Source organism: Delphinapterus leucas, chromosome 17, assembly GCF_059928025.1.
Source record: "Delphinapterus leucas isolate spDelLeu-1000000601 "Yukka" chromosome 17, BTC_Dleu_Yukka2, whole genome shotgun sequence".
Classification (NCBI taxonomy): domain Eukaryota; kingdom Metazoa; phylum Chordata; class Mammalia; order Artiodactyla; family Monodontidae; genus Delphinapterus; species Delphinapterus leucas.
Window position 1 is genome coordinate 80928695 of NC_143145.1, and position 17782 is coordinate 80946476.

At 38.7% G+C, this 17782-nt stretch overlaps 1 protein-coding gene across 4 annotated transcripts in view; it reads left to right on the forward strand.

The window, feature by feature from the left end:
• The window catches only part of BPNT2 (3'(2'), 5'-bisphosphate nucleotidase 2), a 32929-nt gene extending 15433 nt beyond the window's left edge, over positions 1-17496 (forward strand). The window contains exons 3-6 of one of the 4 annotated variants that reach the window (XR_016388564.1): positions 25-120; positions 9892-10053; positions 16381-17269; positions 17364-17496. Coding sequence is in view for 2 of the 4 variants with exons in the window: in XM_022556776.3 (XP_022412484.1) it covers positions 25-120; positions 9892-10053; positions 11564-11835 (530 nt within the window). In the remaining 2 variants the exon portion in view is untranslated. Of the gene's footprint in view, positions 1-24; positions 121-9891; positions 10054-11563; positions 16358-16380; positions 17270-17363 lie in introns of those variants that run through there. The other 3 variants (XR_016388563.1, XM_089899138.1, XM_022556776.3) reach the window with 3 other exon arrangements.
• The last annotated feature ends 286 nt before the right edge of the window (positions 17497-17782 follow it).

Here is a 17782-nt window from a genome sequence, read left to right on the forward strand (position 1 = left end):
TGGATTTTTTTTTTTTTCTTGTAGAGGATCTTCGAAAGTATGTTACTACTATGGTGTGTGTGGCTGTAAATGGTAAACCTGTGCTAGGAGTAATACATAAGCCATTTTCTGAATATACAGGTAAGAAATACGCTAGAGCTTCCAAGAGTTAACGTTATTAAACCATTTGTCTGTAGGATTTACTGTCCTGTTGGAATCTCAGCTGTAGCTCAGTAATTGTTAAAGTCAGTCCCCTACCCTACCTCACCCCCTCCCTGGATACAGTGAGGATTTTATTGTTGGTACTAATAATATATGGCAAAGCAGAGCTTTCTAAACCTTCTTTAGAGAATAGAAACTGTATTAAATGAAGATGAACGATTCTTAGTGTGTCGGGGAATACAACTGGGCATGGACTCCCCAGCAGCTGAGCTCCTCTCTGTTTCTATCATTGCTGTTGCTGGGGATAAGGTCCAGGGCTCTTACACATTGGATTCTGTGTACATTCTGAGATCCACCGTGAAGTAGACTTAGCCCAACCTGTTGTCATATCAGGAAATGAGCTTGATATTGCGGTGGTTAAGGGCAGTGCCAGTCTCAGCATTACAGTTGGGTTGTAGCACTGTGAAAGTCTTAATAATCAGGCCAATCCCTCTGTAGGTCTGGACGCCCTTCCGAGCTCCTTTAGACCCTTGCTTCCCCACCTTCTTGATGCAGTAATGTTTGTTAGCTTCCTGCAGGTGACAGGTCAGATCCATGACAGTCGTGTTGGGAGGGGGAATATGGAAGGCCATGCCAAAGAGCTTGCCATTCAGCTCAGGAATGACCTTGCCCAAAGCCTCGTCAGAGCTAATGAATCCTGGGATGACATTTTGGGATCTGCACTTTGCCAGAGAGGCTAGTCATGGTCTTCCAGATATCAGTGATGGTGTGCACTCTGGGTTACAAGTCCACGATGACACCATGAATTTTCAGGGTGGTGAAGTGGAGGGAAACAATTAGTGGCATAAGCAGTATTGCTGACAGTCCGAAGGGAATCCTCATACTTTTAATTGGGAACTCCCCTCAAAAACTTGAGGCTAGGATTATGGCCCTTTTGACTCCAGTGTTCTCTAAGATGATGAAGTTCTTTTTTTTTTTTTTTTTTTTTTTTTTTTTTTTTTTTTTTGCGGTACGCGGGCCTCTCACTGTTGTGGCCTCTCCTGTTGCGGAGCACAGGCTCCAGACACGCAGGCTCAGCGGCCATGGCTCACGGGCCCAGCCGCTCCGCGGCATGTGGGATCTTCCCGGACCAGGGCACGAACCCACGTCCCCTGCATCGGCAGGCGGACTCTCAACCACTGCGCCACCAGGGAAGCCCGATGATGAAGTTCTTGATGGGGACAGTATCTACTTTGCTAGTATTGAAAGCAGCCCTGATGACCAGTTATAGTAGGCTGAATAATGTCTCCTTCAAATTCACATCCATCCCTATATTAGTTTTCTAGAGCTGCCATTAAAAATCCCATAAACAGTGTGTCTTTAAACAGCAGATATATAGTCTGTCATAGGTTTGGAGGCTAGAAGTCCAAAATCAAGGTGTGGGCAGAGCCATGCTCTCTGAAACCTACAGGGAAGAATCCTTCCATGCCTTTCTCTTAGCTTCTGGTAGTTTGCTAGCAATCCCCGGTGTTTCTTGGTGTAAATCCAGTCTCTGCCTCTGTCATCGGTGTGTGTTGTGTCTCCCTGTGTGTCTGTGTCTGTGTGTCTTTTCTTATAAAGACACCAGTCATGGTAGATTAAGAGCCTACCCTACTCCAGCATGACTTCATCTTAACTAATTACATCTGCTAGTAACTTATGATCCTGTTTTCGAATAGAGGCAGGTTCTGATGTGCTGGGGGTCAGGACTTCAGCATATCTTTCGGGGGAAAACAGTTCATCTCATAACAACCCAGAACTTCAGAATGTGACCTTTCTTGGAAATAAGGTCCTGGCAGATGTAATTAAGGTAAATATCAACATGAGCTCATCCTGCATTAGGGTGGGCCCTTAAGCCAATGAGAGCATCCTTAGAAGAAACAGAGAGCGCGCAGACATACCAGGGGTAAGACGATGTGTTAGGAGGCAGGGCCTGGAGTGATGCGTGCAAGCCGGGGGACACCAACGACTGCTGGCAGCCATAAGAAGCTAGGAGAGAGGCACAGAACAGACTCTCCCTTCGAGCTTCCAGAAGGAACAAACCCTGCCAACTTCGGGATTTTGGACTTGCTGGCCTCCAGACTGTGAGAAAATAAATTTCTCTCATTGTAAGCCACCAAGTTTGTGGTAATGTGTTATGGCAGCCCTAGGAAACTAACACATTGGGCATCCGCATAGTTTTATCGTTTACTCCAGCCTCATCCATCGTGTCTCATTGGTGTGGCTGACACTGCATAAAAATGCTGTCTGTCAAGTGGAGAGAAATAGAGACAAAGTTAATTTTTTATTACTCTAGATTATTTGCTTTGCAGAATAACCTTGTACCCGAATTCTAGCTGCTCTGAGATAGGCTAAACATATATATGAGGATTGGCTCCTCATTTCAAAACGAAATCTGCTTTGTGTTATCTGACCTTTTAACTCCTTTTCATAATTCAGGTAGTTTTTTTCAATTGAATGAGCTACAAAAGCTTCATGCCATTACTGTGGTAGTGTGCCTTAAGATTAATTATATAATTGCTTAATGGTTTATGGATTGCTTTCACATATTTCATTTAATCCTTACCAAATTAGTTATTATACAGGTTAGACTTCTAGTTGAAGCTGTGTAATAACCTGCACCAAAGTACAGGAGATTGAACAAAACAGTTTATTTCCCTCTTCTCCAGCAGCCTGTATGTAAGCAGACCATGGCAGCTCCCTGGTACCAAATTCTCACTCAAATTCTCTTGCTGTTTTGCTGTACTAAGGTTAGTTGCCCTCATCTGCATGACTGAGGATGGCTTACTGCTTCATCCACTTTCCGGCAGTGGAGAGGGCTAGAAGGCAGACACGGAAGATGTTTCCCACTAAGGGTTTGACCTGTAAGTTGTACACATCACTTCAGCTCACATCCATTGATCAAAACATAGCTGGAATCCAGCCACAGGGGAGGTGAAGAAATGTAGTCTTTATTTTCAGTGGCTATCCAAGCTGAAATTCAGGGGCTCTGTCCCTCAGGGAACACAGGGAGAGTGGATATTGGAGTGTAATGTAGCAGTACTGCTACACTTTGTCCAGCTCCTGAGGGAGGGACACGGTTACTACTAGCATCGCACTTACAGGTGAGAAAAGGAAACTCAGAAAGTTGATATGTTCCTCAAGATCATCCAGCTAAAGCAGAGGAGTCAACCCCGGAATTTCATGCAATGGTGTATCACACCGCTTTCGGAATAATAACTCCATGAGTCCTAACGTGTGTAGTGTTTACAAGTTTATGTTCTCTCATTTGAACCTTTCGATAACTCTGGGGGACAAAGAAAAATGTTGTCTTTCTTGTAGATGAGAAAAGGGCCTTAGGTAGCTCTCATCGAGAAAACCATACAGTTTAAAATGTTACTGTAAGAGCCATCCACTCCTTATTAGTATCTTACATTTGTTTAGTATTTTCACAGTTAGTGAAGTGTATTGACATAAATTCCTTTCAGTCTCAAAGTAACTCTGGAAAGAATATAAAATAGGAAATAGGTGACTTTCTTTTAATGACAAAGAGAAAACAGGCACATAAAGGTTGTGAACAGGGCTTAAGTCTTTGAGATCCTCTCATTCTTCTGACAGCGTCCCTCATGCCTGTTTCTGTCAGTTAGGACTGCCTTTAGCTGCGTAGAAAATAAATCGTCTTTGCAGTGGTTAGACAAGTAAGGGCTTTATTTTTCTCACCTAATTAAGAGGGCCACAGGGTAGGAGTGATTCGGTGGCTCCTGATCCTCTTAAATGCCTGACTCTCTTTCTGCTCTTTCTTCTTAGAAGGTGGCATTTTGTTTGCATGCTCACAAAAATGGACGATTCCAGTTACCATGGCTCTATTCTAGGCAGGAAGAAAGGGCAAAGAAGAGGGACAAAAGATCTATCTTAGATATTCTATTTGGAAAGACTGACTTTGAAGCCCTCCGCTTCATCTCATTGGCCAAATGTCACGTGGCACGCTTAGCTGCCAACAGAGCCTGCCGCCCAAAGAGAATTCGAAGTGGGATAGAGAAAATGCAGAGAAAGTTGATATCAGAGAGGCCGATAGGTCCTGGTCTCCACATCTGTTCATGTTAGGAGGGAGAATGGCGATAATAAAACCTCCATTTTTAAAAACCTTTATTCCATCAGAATATACAATATGCCCCCCTCATAGGCTTAGGAACATAAGGTGCTTGCTAGTCAGCAAACATTCCAAAAGAATCAATATGCCCTTAATTAGGTGTGGGTTGACCTTCCATTCCTGGATCGAAGGTTTGTTTGGCTTGTGCCCTCTTTGGGACTATTGTTTTCACATCCAGACTGTATATTGATGTTGGCAGAGTACAAACTGTCAAGTATTGTGTATTTACCAGAATTTAGCTACACTTGACTATAATGGGAGCTAGATATTATTGTTGCTGGCAACAGTTAGAACAAAGCTGATCAGAATTCTTCTCAGACTTAATTAGAATTAATTCACTGAGTGAAATACTTAAAAGCAAGAGATACTAGAATAGTACATATTTTAATGAAGTAATATATAAGTAGGTGTAGTATATCCACTCAGTGGAAATTTGTAGGTATTAAAAATAAGTGATAATGTCTGAAGTATGTGTAGAAAAGTACCAACCACTTTCTACTTCCTACTGGACTTTTTGTTAGCATGTCTTATAGACTAAACATATTCTGTTGGCTGCTTTTAGCTTATCACTGCTACCTTATCATCAACACCAATCGTTTATATTTATTTAAGCACCTACTGTATTTTTTTAGGGGCTTGAAATAATTTTGTCCATATAAATGTTATGACTGAATGTCTTGAGTTTATGTGATCTGAAATATATATTTTTAATATTAAATTAATAATTCTTATCTAAAATTACTCTTGTACTATCTACTGAGATATAGTCTTTATTCTCTTACACAATACTGACCTCTAGAGATACAGCATTGTAAATTCACTTCTTAATAAAACTTTTTGATCATCTCTAAAAAGAATTTAGAGGATTTTTTTGCTCCCATTTCTTATTTTACTTTTATTATGAATAATTCAAAAACCCAATTATAATGAATTTTCATGTACTCCATCCAGATTTAACAGTTGATAACATTTTTATATATTTGCTTTTATTTATTCATTTATTTATTTATTTGCCTATGTACTTTAGAGAAAATTACAAGGATCATGACATTTTACCCCTATATATTTCAATATGCATGTCTAAAAAGAACATGTTTCTAAACAAGAACAGTACTATTAATATAATAATAAAATTAAGAATTATTCCATAATTGATCCAATAGTCACATTTCCCCCAATTGTTCCTAAATTGGATTTTACAGCCTGTTACCTCAGACCAAAATCCAGTCAAGGACAAGCATTTCTTTTGGTTGTTAGGTTGCTATGTTAAATTCTTCTAATCTGGATCCTAGAACAGCCCCCAGCCCCCTTTATCTCCAGACATTGACTTGTTGAGGAGATCAGGTCCCTTGTCATAGAATGTCCTGCCTCTTGGATTCTTCTGATAATTTTCCCAGGCTATTGTTTAACTTGTTTATTTTTCATCTTCTTTTTCTTATACAGTGTAACAGATCTGGAGGCTTGATTGGATTAAGGTTAAATATTTTTCTCAAGAACACATTTTAGGCACTCTTCATGTACTTCCTACTGCATCACATTATGTTACATATGTGTCATCTCACCATTAATGATGTTAATAAGATGGTTAAGGTGTTCATGACCAGACTTCTCAATTATAAAATTACGGTGATTCTCTTGGTATCAGCAGGTAATCTAGAGAGAGATTTTGGCATCATTTGAAATCAGGATTCCATTAAACCTTCCATATAATAGTTTTAAGATCTATTTAAGATGTAAAATGGGATTTTCGACTCTGTTGTTTTTTTCTACATATGTCAGCTGAAGTTCTGTAGAGGTTCTGTAGAGAAAGTTCTCCATCAACTTGGGGTTATTTATTTACCGTAAAACATGGTTTCTACTCAAAGGCACCTTTACCAATTTTCCTTTACCAATTTTCAAGTTAAGGTTAGGGTAAAAACCACCTCCGGTGCAAACAGATGTTATTCTGGGGCAAGAGTAGGCATTCTCTCTCTCTCTTTAATATCCTTATCTCCTGGATTTTTATATATTCAATGTGATTCAAACTACAGTTATTATTTTTTAAGTTTAATTTGTTCTTCTGTTGTTGCATTTTTTAGTAACACTTTAATATATACTTTTCTCTTTAAATACCACTATATAGTCATCTTCTTCAGGTATTACCTATTGGTAATTCTCTCCTAGCAGCAGCAATTAAATTAGCTTAGCTTAGCCTTCTTGACCAACTATCCCATGTTAGTCGATCATATTTTTTTGATGTTTATCCTTCTACTCCACTATTCAAATCTTCAGATTTAAATGGTGTCCTTCAACTCTCAGTAATCAACTATGAGGTAACATTTCTACACCTTTTTCCTATCTTTGTCTTTCTCTTGAATCCACAGTTACACTTATTCAGTGCTTACCAGCAGTACTTCCGCTGAGAGTCCCTCAGTCAGCCTTTGGTTGGATAAAGCCTGTCCTCTAATAGATTACTTAAGAAGAGCTAGCTCATGAATGCCCAATTACCTGAATTCTTATGGGAAAAGCTTTTTCTAAAGCGTTGATACTTGGAAAGACCACTTGGCTAGTTATAAAATATATGTGTTTTAAAACTGTATTTGTTTCCTAGGGCAGTTATAACAAATTACCACAGACTGGGTGACTTAAAACAATAGAACTATATTCTCATATTTCTGGAGGCCAGAAGTCTGATGTCGAGTGGTTGACAGTGTCACGCTCAAGAGAAGACTCCTTCCGTGCCTCTTCCAGCTTCTGGTGGCTCCAGGCATTCTTGGCCTGCCTTGGTTTGTAGACACTTCCCTGCAATTCATGTCTTCTTCTTCACATTCTCTTTGTCTCTGTATTTCTGCATTTCCTCTTCTTATAAGGATACCAGTCATTAAATTTAGGGTCCACTCTAATCCATTATGACCTCAGCTTTACTTCTGCAAAGACCCTATTTCCAAATGAAGTCACATTCTGATGGCTCAGGATAGACCTGAACTTTGGTAGGACGTTATTCAACCCACTATACACCGTTTTTTCTTGGTTAAATGGTGTAAACTCTTGAACTGGTGTGACATCTGTGTAGGCATGTGTTGAATCTTGACAAAAAGGCTTATAACCTGATTTTCTGTTCTTTGTAAGTAGCTTGGTCTTTTTGCCTGGTATGCCAAAGAACATTATCTTTAGAGTCTCATAAAAGAACTATGACCTATCCCAGATTCAGAATTGGCATTCTGGGCAGTTGTCTCCATATTATGTCTCAATGTGGACATTTAGGTTCTCTTTATTTCAAGGACATTTTCTTGAATCATAATTTTAAAGATTAGTTCTGTTTCACTTTGTTTTTCTGTTTCATGGACTGCTAATGTATGTATGCTGACTCTTCTTTCATTGGTTTCCATATGGATCACTTTTACTCTGGTCCCTTTTATGTGTTTACTCGTCTCATTTATTTTTTGTTTTTCTTATTGCTTTCTATGCTTTTGGGCAATTCTATTGTCCCTTGTGTATCCTGTGATTTAGTACTAAGCCTTTAATGATTTTGTCCTTTTGTTTGTTTGTTTGTTTTTTGCAGTACGTGGGCCTCTCACTGTTGTGGCCTCTCCCGCTGCGGAGCACAGGCTCCGGACGCGCAGGCTCAGCGGCCATGGCTCACGGGCCCAGCCACTCAGTGGCATGTGGGATCCTCCCAGACCGGGGCACGAACCCGTGTCCCCTGCATTGGCAGGCAGACTCTCAACCACTGTGCCACCAGGGAAGCCCTGTCCTTTTTTTTTCTTCAGTTTATTTCCTGTGTTATATGAGTTCCCATTTCATATCTTCCTATTGTTTATTTATCTCTTCTGATTTGTTCTTTTTTATTTGTTCCATAGCATTCTTTTTATTTTTTTTGTTGCTTGTTTATTTTTAACTGTGTTGCAGTGTTGCATTACAGCCTTAACTCTGCTTTGTAGAAATTTTCAAGTAGCCTGAAATGTTTTAATCGTTATTCCTTATGTTTTCTTCTTTTTCAATAGACATTGCAGTTCTATATTTCTTATTTCTATTTGATCCAGTTTCTGTGGAATTGGGGGAAGGGTGGTAGCAGGACAGAGGTTTGGGTAATTCTTGGTTTACGAGCTTTCTTTAACGTTGGTGTGAGGAAGGCATTGTCTTTATTAGTAGGCCTCTTTTTTTTCTGTTTTCACATTTTTTCTTTCTTGTTTGACCCTTTCTTGTTTCAATAGGGCCCTTACCTTCAACCCCTTCCTTCTTTTTAGTCTTCTTTGCCGTCTTCCAAATTGTCTCTCTTAGAGAAACGTCCTAAAAGATGTTGTACTTCATCCAGTATGCTCTTGAGACTTCACTCTTGTTTCCGTGTCTTCTCCCAGCCTCCTTTACCCACTGCTTTGTTGCCAAGTCTCAGGCCTCCTTTCAGTAGTTCTCATTTTAGATGGGACCTTTCCTTCTGGGGAGAGATTCTGACTATTGCTATCTGAGTTTGCCACCACTTCCATGAAGCTCCTGCCATATTCCCTATACAGGGTCAGCTGCGGTACTTACTCTGCTGATCTTTGGTATTTACTCCCCTTCTTTCTGATAAATTTGTGTTTATAGCTATCCTCTGTCTCCTACTTATTCTTTAGGTATTAGTTAACTCCGTTTTTGTTCTCTTTGTTGCTGTGTGTGGTTTTGGAAAGACGTGTGAGAAGAATCTGAGAGACTGCCATCAGCTTGAGGAACTCAGAAACCTAGACTCTGTTCATTTTTAAAAATTTTTTTCTGCAGCCAGGAGTAAGTGGTAACGTAACTGCCTACATTGCTAGCTGTGGTGGACTATATTTTATCTCACAGTGAGTGACTACTAGAATAGTAATCTCATTGAGATATTTATGAGGAAGTTTGTTTTCTTGTATAGTTTGGTAGTCAGTAAAGAAAACTTCGAAACCAAGAAAAACATTTCAAGCCATCTCTGCAATCTCCTCACCTTAAAAATTTCTGGTCTACTTTGAAATCTAGTGCTTTTTCTTTTTATACTCTCTGATGTAGCAGGTATGTAAACCTAACTCACTTACCTCTTTGACTGTTTTATATTTATAAAGCTCATTAGGAAATTGAGCCAATATACAAATAATTGAAACCGTGAATATATCAGACGAAAAGGTAGTATAGAAGAAAAGTCGTTTTTAAATTTTGAATTATGTCGTAGGCTGCCGCAGGTTGTGTTGCCCAGGAATCAGACTTTGGGGTGGAGATTAGAGGGCAGGATGTTTACTAGAGAGTGCTCTTGGGATCAGATTTGTGGAAGGGAGGGAAGGAGGTAGGAGAAGTTGAGTTGCAGCATGGTCCCAGTGAAGACTCGGCAGCTCCCCTACAGGGAGCTCTGGAGCCTGGGCTTTCTTAAGCCAAGGAGTTAATAATAGTCACTGTTTCTGGTTGGGCAGGATTGCATAGCCTCTTTTAGTTTTGTTTTAATATGTGACTATTGTAAAAAAAATAAACATATTACTCTTGTACTCAGAAAATGAAAGCTTCCTGTTTTGGAAAAAAGTATGAGTAATTCTTTGGAAGAAGTTTTTTTTCAGTCACTCTTGACACTTTGAGTTCTGGTTTTAAAAGCTTCAGTGCCATTACTGGCTGTTACATTTTCTTTCCAGCTTGGGCGATGGTAGACCGTGGGTCAAATGTGAAAGCCCGCGCTTCTTACAACGAGAAGACCCCGAGGATCGTTGTGTCCCGCTCACATTCAGGAATGGTCAAGCAGGTTGCTCTTCAGACTTTCGGAAACCAGACCACAATCATCCCGGCGGGTGGTGCTGGTATGTTCCTACTCCCCTGCGGTGCCTGTGCAGTGTTCCCTGTGAGGCCAAAGCCATGTCAGGAGGCAAATTCGGTTGTCCCATCCTTGGGAAGAAAGTGAGAATGGACAGTGGGCTTTCAAGACAGGCATGGTCTCCTACTTGGTGATCTCGAGAGTGGGATTCAGTCACACGTGCCTCCTTGATAGAGAGAGTCTCACAATAGAAACAGTCTCACAATGGGGATTTCTGTTCCTCGAATACTACAAAAGCATATTTCTGACATTGATGGCTGTTACATGTATGATCTGATTGTGAAATAATTGTGCTGCTAGTTTAACTGTAAGAATAGCAGGGAGAGGAAGAAAGACCCAGCACATCACAACGCTTTATTTAGCAGCAGGGTGCCAGGAGTCATCAGAAGTGTTCCTAGAATGGCCAACCCCTTGGTCACTGTTAACGCCCCTGAACTCCTCAGCTTTGGTGTCTGGGAGGAGCCACAGAGCCTAGTGCCCATCCAGCTTAATGCAGATTCTGTATTATTGCATTCCCTATGTTCTAGCTCAGGGTCAGCTGACTTTTTCTGAAAGGCCCGATAGTAAATATTTTAGTCTTTGTGAGTCACATGATCTCTTTTGCATACTATTATTTGATTTTTTTTTTTAACCGCACTTTAAAAATACCAAAAAAAACCATCTATAGCTTGAGGGCTGCACAAAAGCAGGCCATGGCCCAGACTTAGCTCCTGGGTCATTTGCCCACCTTGTTTTGAGTGTTGTTTAATATGGCAGAAGTGTTGTAATTCAAACAAATAGCAAATTATAGTCGGAAACATTTGTGTTTGAAAACCTTTTCAGCAAAGTAATAAAGGGAAAAGTAGTGCTTTTAACCTTTAAGCCTAATAGTTTTAGTTTACTGCTGACCTATATGTGTCTTTCTTAACATGGCTTTATTGTTTTCTTACAGACTCTCAGTTTGATTAGGAAAGGTGATATCCAAAATGTCCAGTAGGAATGGGATAAACTAGATTTTAGACCCAGTTTCTTCTGGGTTTATTTTATTATTTTATTTTTAAAATTCTGCCTCATTACAAAAAACACTTAAGATAGTAGCATTATTTCGTGCTTTCTTCTTTCAAATCCAGCCTTCCTGGAGACTCAAGGGAAACCTGTGGTTGTTTAGCTTTAGTGTAATAGTCCATAGGAGACGATTCATGTTGAAGGTATCACCTCGTAGAAGACAAGCACAAAGTGGATTTAAATTTTAAAAATTATAGGCATATATTTGTTTATATTTGAGAACAGCTTAATAAATTACTTTGCAGTATTTTTTTTGGCTCATTTGGGTTTAATGTCTGCACTATTATTTAAAAAAAAACTTTTTTAAAATAAGTTTAGACTTAGCAGTGGCAAAGATAGTACAGAGATCTCCTGCACACCCTGTGCTGTTATTTTAACAATGTACTCAAAACAGTAAGCTCCTTTCTTCAAATCTTTCAGACAATAACCTAAATTCTGTGTTTATCTTGTAGGTTATAAAGTTTTAGCACTCTTGGATGTGCCTGATAAGAGTCAAGAGAAAGCTGATCTATATATCCATGTGACATATATCAAAAAGTGGGATATATGTGCTGGCAACGCCATCTTAAAAGCCCTTGGGGGGCATATGACTACCCTGAGTGGGGAAGAAATCAGTTACACGGGTTCCGACGGCATTGAAGGAGGGCTCCTCGCCAGCATCAGAATGAACCACCAAGCTCTGGTCAGAAAACTCCCCAGTCTAGAGAAGACAGGACATAAATAAGCCACGCTGGTTACAGGTCACCGCTCCTCCAGAGCTGAACGGTCAGCCTGGAACGCTGGAGGCTTCAAAGCATTGGTGGAGACTGCATGGTTAAGGCCATCCCGAACTTTTTAAAGTATTTATGAAGCATCAGAGACTTATTTTCCCTGTAATAGGATGCAAGATCAGGGAGAATGGGTTGCTTCCTGTCTCAAGTATTGTCTTTATTTTTGAGACTATTTTCGTACAGTTGTCATACACAAGGCGCATATATATATATTTGTGAATTAAAATCTATAGTCGAGTCTACATTGTTATGAGTCACCATTTTCACACAATATCATGAATCTTCACTGTTTGTTAGTACTTTCGTACAGAATTGGGCTGAAGAAAGGATTGATTTTGTGTAGATGTTTAATATTACTTTACAATTATATCTCATTGAAAATAAAATAATTGGGGGTTTTTACCCCTAGTTCAGATGGAAAGCACAAGAAGCTACAAATTCATTAATATGCAACAAATTCTCTATCACTTACTGAATATATTTCTTATGGATTAAAATAGAAAAAGCTTAAATTGTTTTTTTTCTTTGAAATTTTAATAACAGGTTCACCAGCTAGTAGCGAGCATAGATATATGATGGTTGCGTTGTAACTGTAATTTCTGTGTGTATGTGTTTTGTTTTGTTTTTATAAAGAAAAGTGTGTTTGTACCTATGGGTGCAACATTTCTGCCATCTTGCTGGTAGTTTTCATTTGCCCTGTGGACGGTGCATGGTTCCATCCTTTCCCTCTTGACCAGCATTTAGTCTTTAACTTGTAAGGTTTGGATTAAGGTTTCAGGGTTAGCATTAGAATTTGGTATATTTTCTCATTAGGGATAAAATATGCTGTATAAGGCATTATAAAAATATAAATGATCCTCTTATTAACTGAAAGTTATTTGACATTACGTGAATTGAGCTAGCTTTTATTATTTTCAAAAGCCTTGTTATAGTACTTTTTAAAAAATTTGCCAGGCTTGTATATAGAGATTCTCTCATTATCAAGAATAAGTTAAGGTTGCTTTTGCCGTGGTTAGTTTTACCATTAATAAATGGATCTAACCTAACCAAACTAAGTATTAACTTTTGAGATACTTTGTGTCTTCCCTTCAGATTAAAAAAATGAAGATTGGAGTTACTTTTTGTTGAATTTTTTTCCTATTCAAGAGAGCAGAATCTGGTTGGAAGAAAGGTTGTGACATATTCACTGTGTCACTGTAATTTGAGCCTTGCTTTGTAGGATATCTTCCATTGGGATGTCTGATTTCTCTCAGTGTGATAGCTGGAAATTTCAGGTAAACAGTAGCATTATTTCACGTGACTTTGCTATAGTTTTATTCCATAACACTGATAAGGAGAGGGATTTCTTATGGTTTCATGGTTTCTTTTCTTTATATCTTTCTTCCTTTCTCTCTCTCTCTTTCTCTCTCTCTTTCTTTTTCTCTTTAGATTTTTTAACCCTAAATCAACTTTCCATTTATTTTCCTATCTTGGAGGTAAAGTTGACCAGAAGATGGGCATCCTCACTTGGTGGAATGTGCTTACAACATTAGGTTTGCAAATTACACTGTCCAAGGTCCTTATTCCTCACTGGGGAATTGGACCTAGTGTGATACACACATTACCACCCGGTCTCTAGCAGCTGGTCACCAATCTGGTAGGGTAACGGGCCTTGATAGGTAGGGTTTTGTTCATGAAAATTCATTCAAAGTTTTGGTAGCTGGAACACTTGATATTTAAACAGGACTTAGGAATTCTGAGCAGAATATTAGAGACTGCATCTTTTTTTGCAACGAGATGAGGAAATCCTTTTTCTCAGGAGGGATGGCAAAGGCATATGCTGTTTCCAGAGTCCTGTAGTACAAACATTTGTTTTCATTGTAATGTGTCAAACTTAGGGAAAAGGGACTAGCATATTAGGAAATGGGACTAGTTCATATGAGCAAGCATGGTGCTTTGGTTTTATTTTTAATTTTGTTAAACCACATGTAGATAATGACTTTGTGAAGGGCTTTGTTGTGTGTGAAAATTAAGATATTGGCTGACAGTTAAATGCATTATGTTTGTGATTTGTTGGGTATAGTATAGTACTAATGATTTTTCAGTGCTTTTATAAAAATTTCATTTTAAAACATTTTGTTTCTAAAAGTCAGTATACATTATAGAACTAATGTAAGTACAAAGAACAGTATTTATATTTATTTATGTAAGAAATTATTGTGCCAGGACATACCAGTAAAACACCTTCATGAATAAGTGAGACAGATAATATCTCCCAAGAGTGACATAAATGCAGTTATTTCTAAAATGTTTACTTTTAGTGATCCTCACCTCCCCAGTTCCTTGTCTCCCTTTCCCTCATCTTGACATTGATAACCTCAGGATCCATCAACTGTCCCCTTCCTCAGCCCCTCTTTGTCTCTACCTTGTTCCCTATCACCCTAGCCTGTTGATTAATGTTCTCCTTTTATTTCTGTTTCTCTTTCTTCACCAGTATACTCTTCCCCAGCACTTAATCCCCGAATTGTCTCATAGACCTACATCTCCACGATTGTTTGCTGAAATCTTAGGGCAGAACGGAGACTCTAGTAAAGTTCCGATGGAGAGAGTCGTCCTGGCAGAGTCCTAGCTGAAAATTACTTTTCAAAGACTCCTCAAAAAGTAAAGGAAAATCACCTTCAAAACCACAAAGTAACTGTCAAGTATAACCCAAGTCCACTGTCTTTACAGAGCATTTCTTCTGACCCATCCTTCAAAGAATGAAAATGCAGAAAATACAAGAGTTGGCTGTGGCTCTGCCTGCTGGAGAGAACTTGCTTTCTCTGTTAGTTTTCATATTGTATCCCTATTTCAGTTGAGAGTATCAGAGCCTACAAGATGGGTCATGTTTGTCTTTGTTATTCAATTGTCCCCTTTCCCCAATTTTAGAGTTTTTCTTTGATTCTAAATATTGAATTGTTTATGGCTGTATAATGAAGTAACAAGCATCTTGGTCTGTGTGTTTTAAGTAGTAATTGTGCAAATTCTTCCTGTTTTCTGGGTGCTTCCTTTGAATATTGTGCAAATTGAGTCAGAGGCAGTGGGAGGGGCAGTGACTAAGAAAAGACTAGGGAAGAAGAAAGCCCAGGGGAAGGGTAGCCAAGGGAGGATGCCAAGCAAGCATCTGCCCTGTCTCAGATGTTTAATTCAGAAGTTGGATTTTACTCGGGCTTTGAAGGTGACAGCTGTCTCTCATAGCTTAAACATAAGTAAAGAAAGCTGGAGTGCCACCCCCTGTTCCTCAGAAAAGAAAATATCCAGCTTGCCTCTCCTTGATAACAGCTTGAAAATGGCCTTCTGGAGACAAGCTCTGGCAGGTTTAAAACAGGCACTGTTTGGAATCTAGTTGCAACTACTTCTTTTGGCTATGTGTTGGCTGCTTGTGGACAGAAGCAGAGATTTTTCAGTTTAGATCTTGGTTGAATTTAAGGCTTATTTAATTATTTTCAGCATATGCCTACAAAAGTCTGCCTTGTAACTGTTGTGTAAAATAAACCTATGGTTTCATTTTTATCCTAAAAAAAAGTTGTGCCTTAACAACAGGGCATTGTATGTTAATAAGGGAAAACAAAATTCTTTTTAATAGATGGGGAAAACAGGAACTTTTGCCATTAAAATTTAAGTTCTTTTAATGTTTTTAATGTTAGAGTTGGGGAAAATTCATTAAAGTTAAATAAAATTAATATAAAATTATTTTTGCATATACAACTAAAGTGCATTTTTATAAGAACTGGCATCTTGATGTATATAGGTCTGAAATGATACTTCATCCTTTGGTTTTTAATTTGAATTAATAAGACCATGATAGATTTTTTTTTTAAATTTTACCCTTAAACTATTTCAGTGTGCTATTGTATCTGTTCTAGTACTCTGAGTCACTTTGGTTCTAACAACTATTTATGGTATCATGTCAAGAATTTCTTAATGTTAAAAAATACTGTATGTCTGTGACATAAACCAGAATGGTTTGTAGATCGGGGAGGGTTCGGATTAGCATTTAGTAAGAGGGCAAGAAGAACTGAACTTTGTACTTCAAAAGGAGGTTTTGGTTTTATGAGGTGCTGGTCATAATAAGTTGTTTATTTTTATTTCGTCAAAGCCTGGCAGGTGTTTGCATTCCAATTTACCATTGATAAAGGCTTACAGGGAAGCTTCTTTTTTAAAAATTATTTTTAAAAATGAGTGATGAATTAATTCTGTGGGAAAATGAGATTTATAAATGTTAGTTTTCCTTTAAGATAAAATAATGTAACCCAAACTTTCAGAAGTTAAGGATGATGAATAATATTACAACTTGTTGTGTATTGTGTTTGTAAGGGTTCCCTAAAGTATTAAAATTCAGGTAATTTGTGTAAATTGCAAAAGCAGAAACTGTGATGTTTGATTAGTAGTATGTTGCATTAGAATTCTTTTTGAGGTGTATGTTATACATATAGTAAACTATTATTCAGACTTGTTCATCCTGTATTTTTTTAAAATAGGAGATACAGCACCCCAAGTCGTCTTTAGATCAGCCTGCAAAGGTTTCATCTGTCTCCCCAAATTATCTCTTCTAAGCCCTCTTCGTCGTCTCTGTTCAGTTAAGTTGGAAATGTTTATAGACTTTAATTTGTGTGTAAAATATGGACTTCAATTTCCATCGTGCCCTTGCATCCACCCTTGGCAGTAGCCAAAACTATCTTTATAGTCTAACGGGAGAGACTGTGTTCTGCCCTGATGAACTGTGGTGCTGCCAGTGGGTTTTTTTCCTCTTTTGATGGTTTTACTTAAGCTACTAAATGGATATACACAAGCAGTTGAGTTTACACTAACACTATGAAATGGTATTTCCCGTCTATGCCCCTGCCTCTTCAAACTTAGATGTGGTGTGTTTTTTTTTTAATCATTTTCACTTCCTAGTCAATCTCTTATAATGGGCTAATGATGACAGGGATTAGAATAAAACTAAATACCTTTGAATACCCCTTCCCCTCTCACACACTGAAAGCTATGGAGGAACTAGACCATTTCCTGTTGCCAAGACATGCTTAGACACCAGAGTTTTCTTTGCTTGGCATGCTATCCCCTGCCTCACCCACACCACCTAATTTAAGAGGGTCCCGACTTAAGCCTCTACTGAGAAGTAAAGGTGAACTCTCCTCCTTCCAGGTTTTTGAGCAGGCTTTTTGGCATCTCACCTGTAGCCCTCACTTCTACACGTGCTCTTGTAAACTTCTTAAGGACAGGGATGACGTCTTGGTGATTTTTGTACTTCCACCTCAGCCTCGGCAGCTACCCCCGTGTCTGGAACAAATTAGGTGCTTAATGTCTGTCGAACTAAATGGAATAAAGGGTTTCTACTAGCGTCAGCGTTTCTCGTGCCTCAGTTGTGTAAGCTGTTTGTTTGTTTTCCTCTGCAAATATTTCTGTTTTATCACCCACACACCCTAAATTATTTTTTAAAGTTTTGTTTTCTTTCCTTCAGATACTACCCCATGGCCAGATAGCTCTAGAAAATGTGGTTGCCTCCGATGAAATGATCATACCAAACCCTGCCCCTGGATATACTTTGCCAAACTGAAATTTGAGTTTTCTGAATAAATTGGTCATGTCTGAAAGATGGTGTGCTGCATCTACTTTTTTTCCTTTTTAAAAAAAATTTTTGCTGCGATGAAATATACATAACAAATTTACCATTTCAACCATTTTTAAGTGTACAATTGGGTGGCATTTACATTCACAGTGTTGTGCAAATATCACCACTATCCATTTGAAGAACCCGTTCAGGCCAAACAGAAACCCTGTGCCCTTTGGACAGTCACTCCCCATTCCCCACTCCTGGTAACAACTATACTGCTGTCTGTCTCTGAATGCTTCTGCTTTTTTTAAATTTTTTAACAGCTT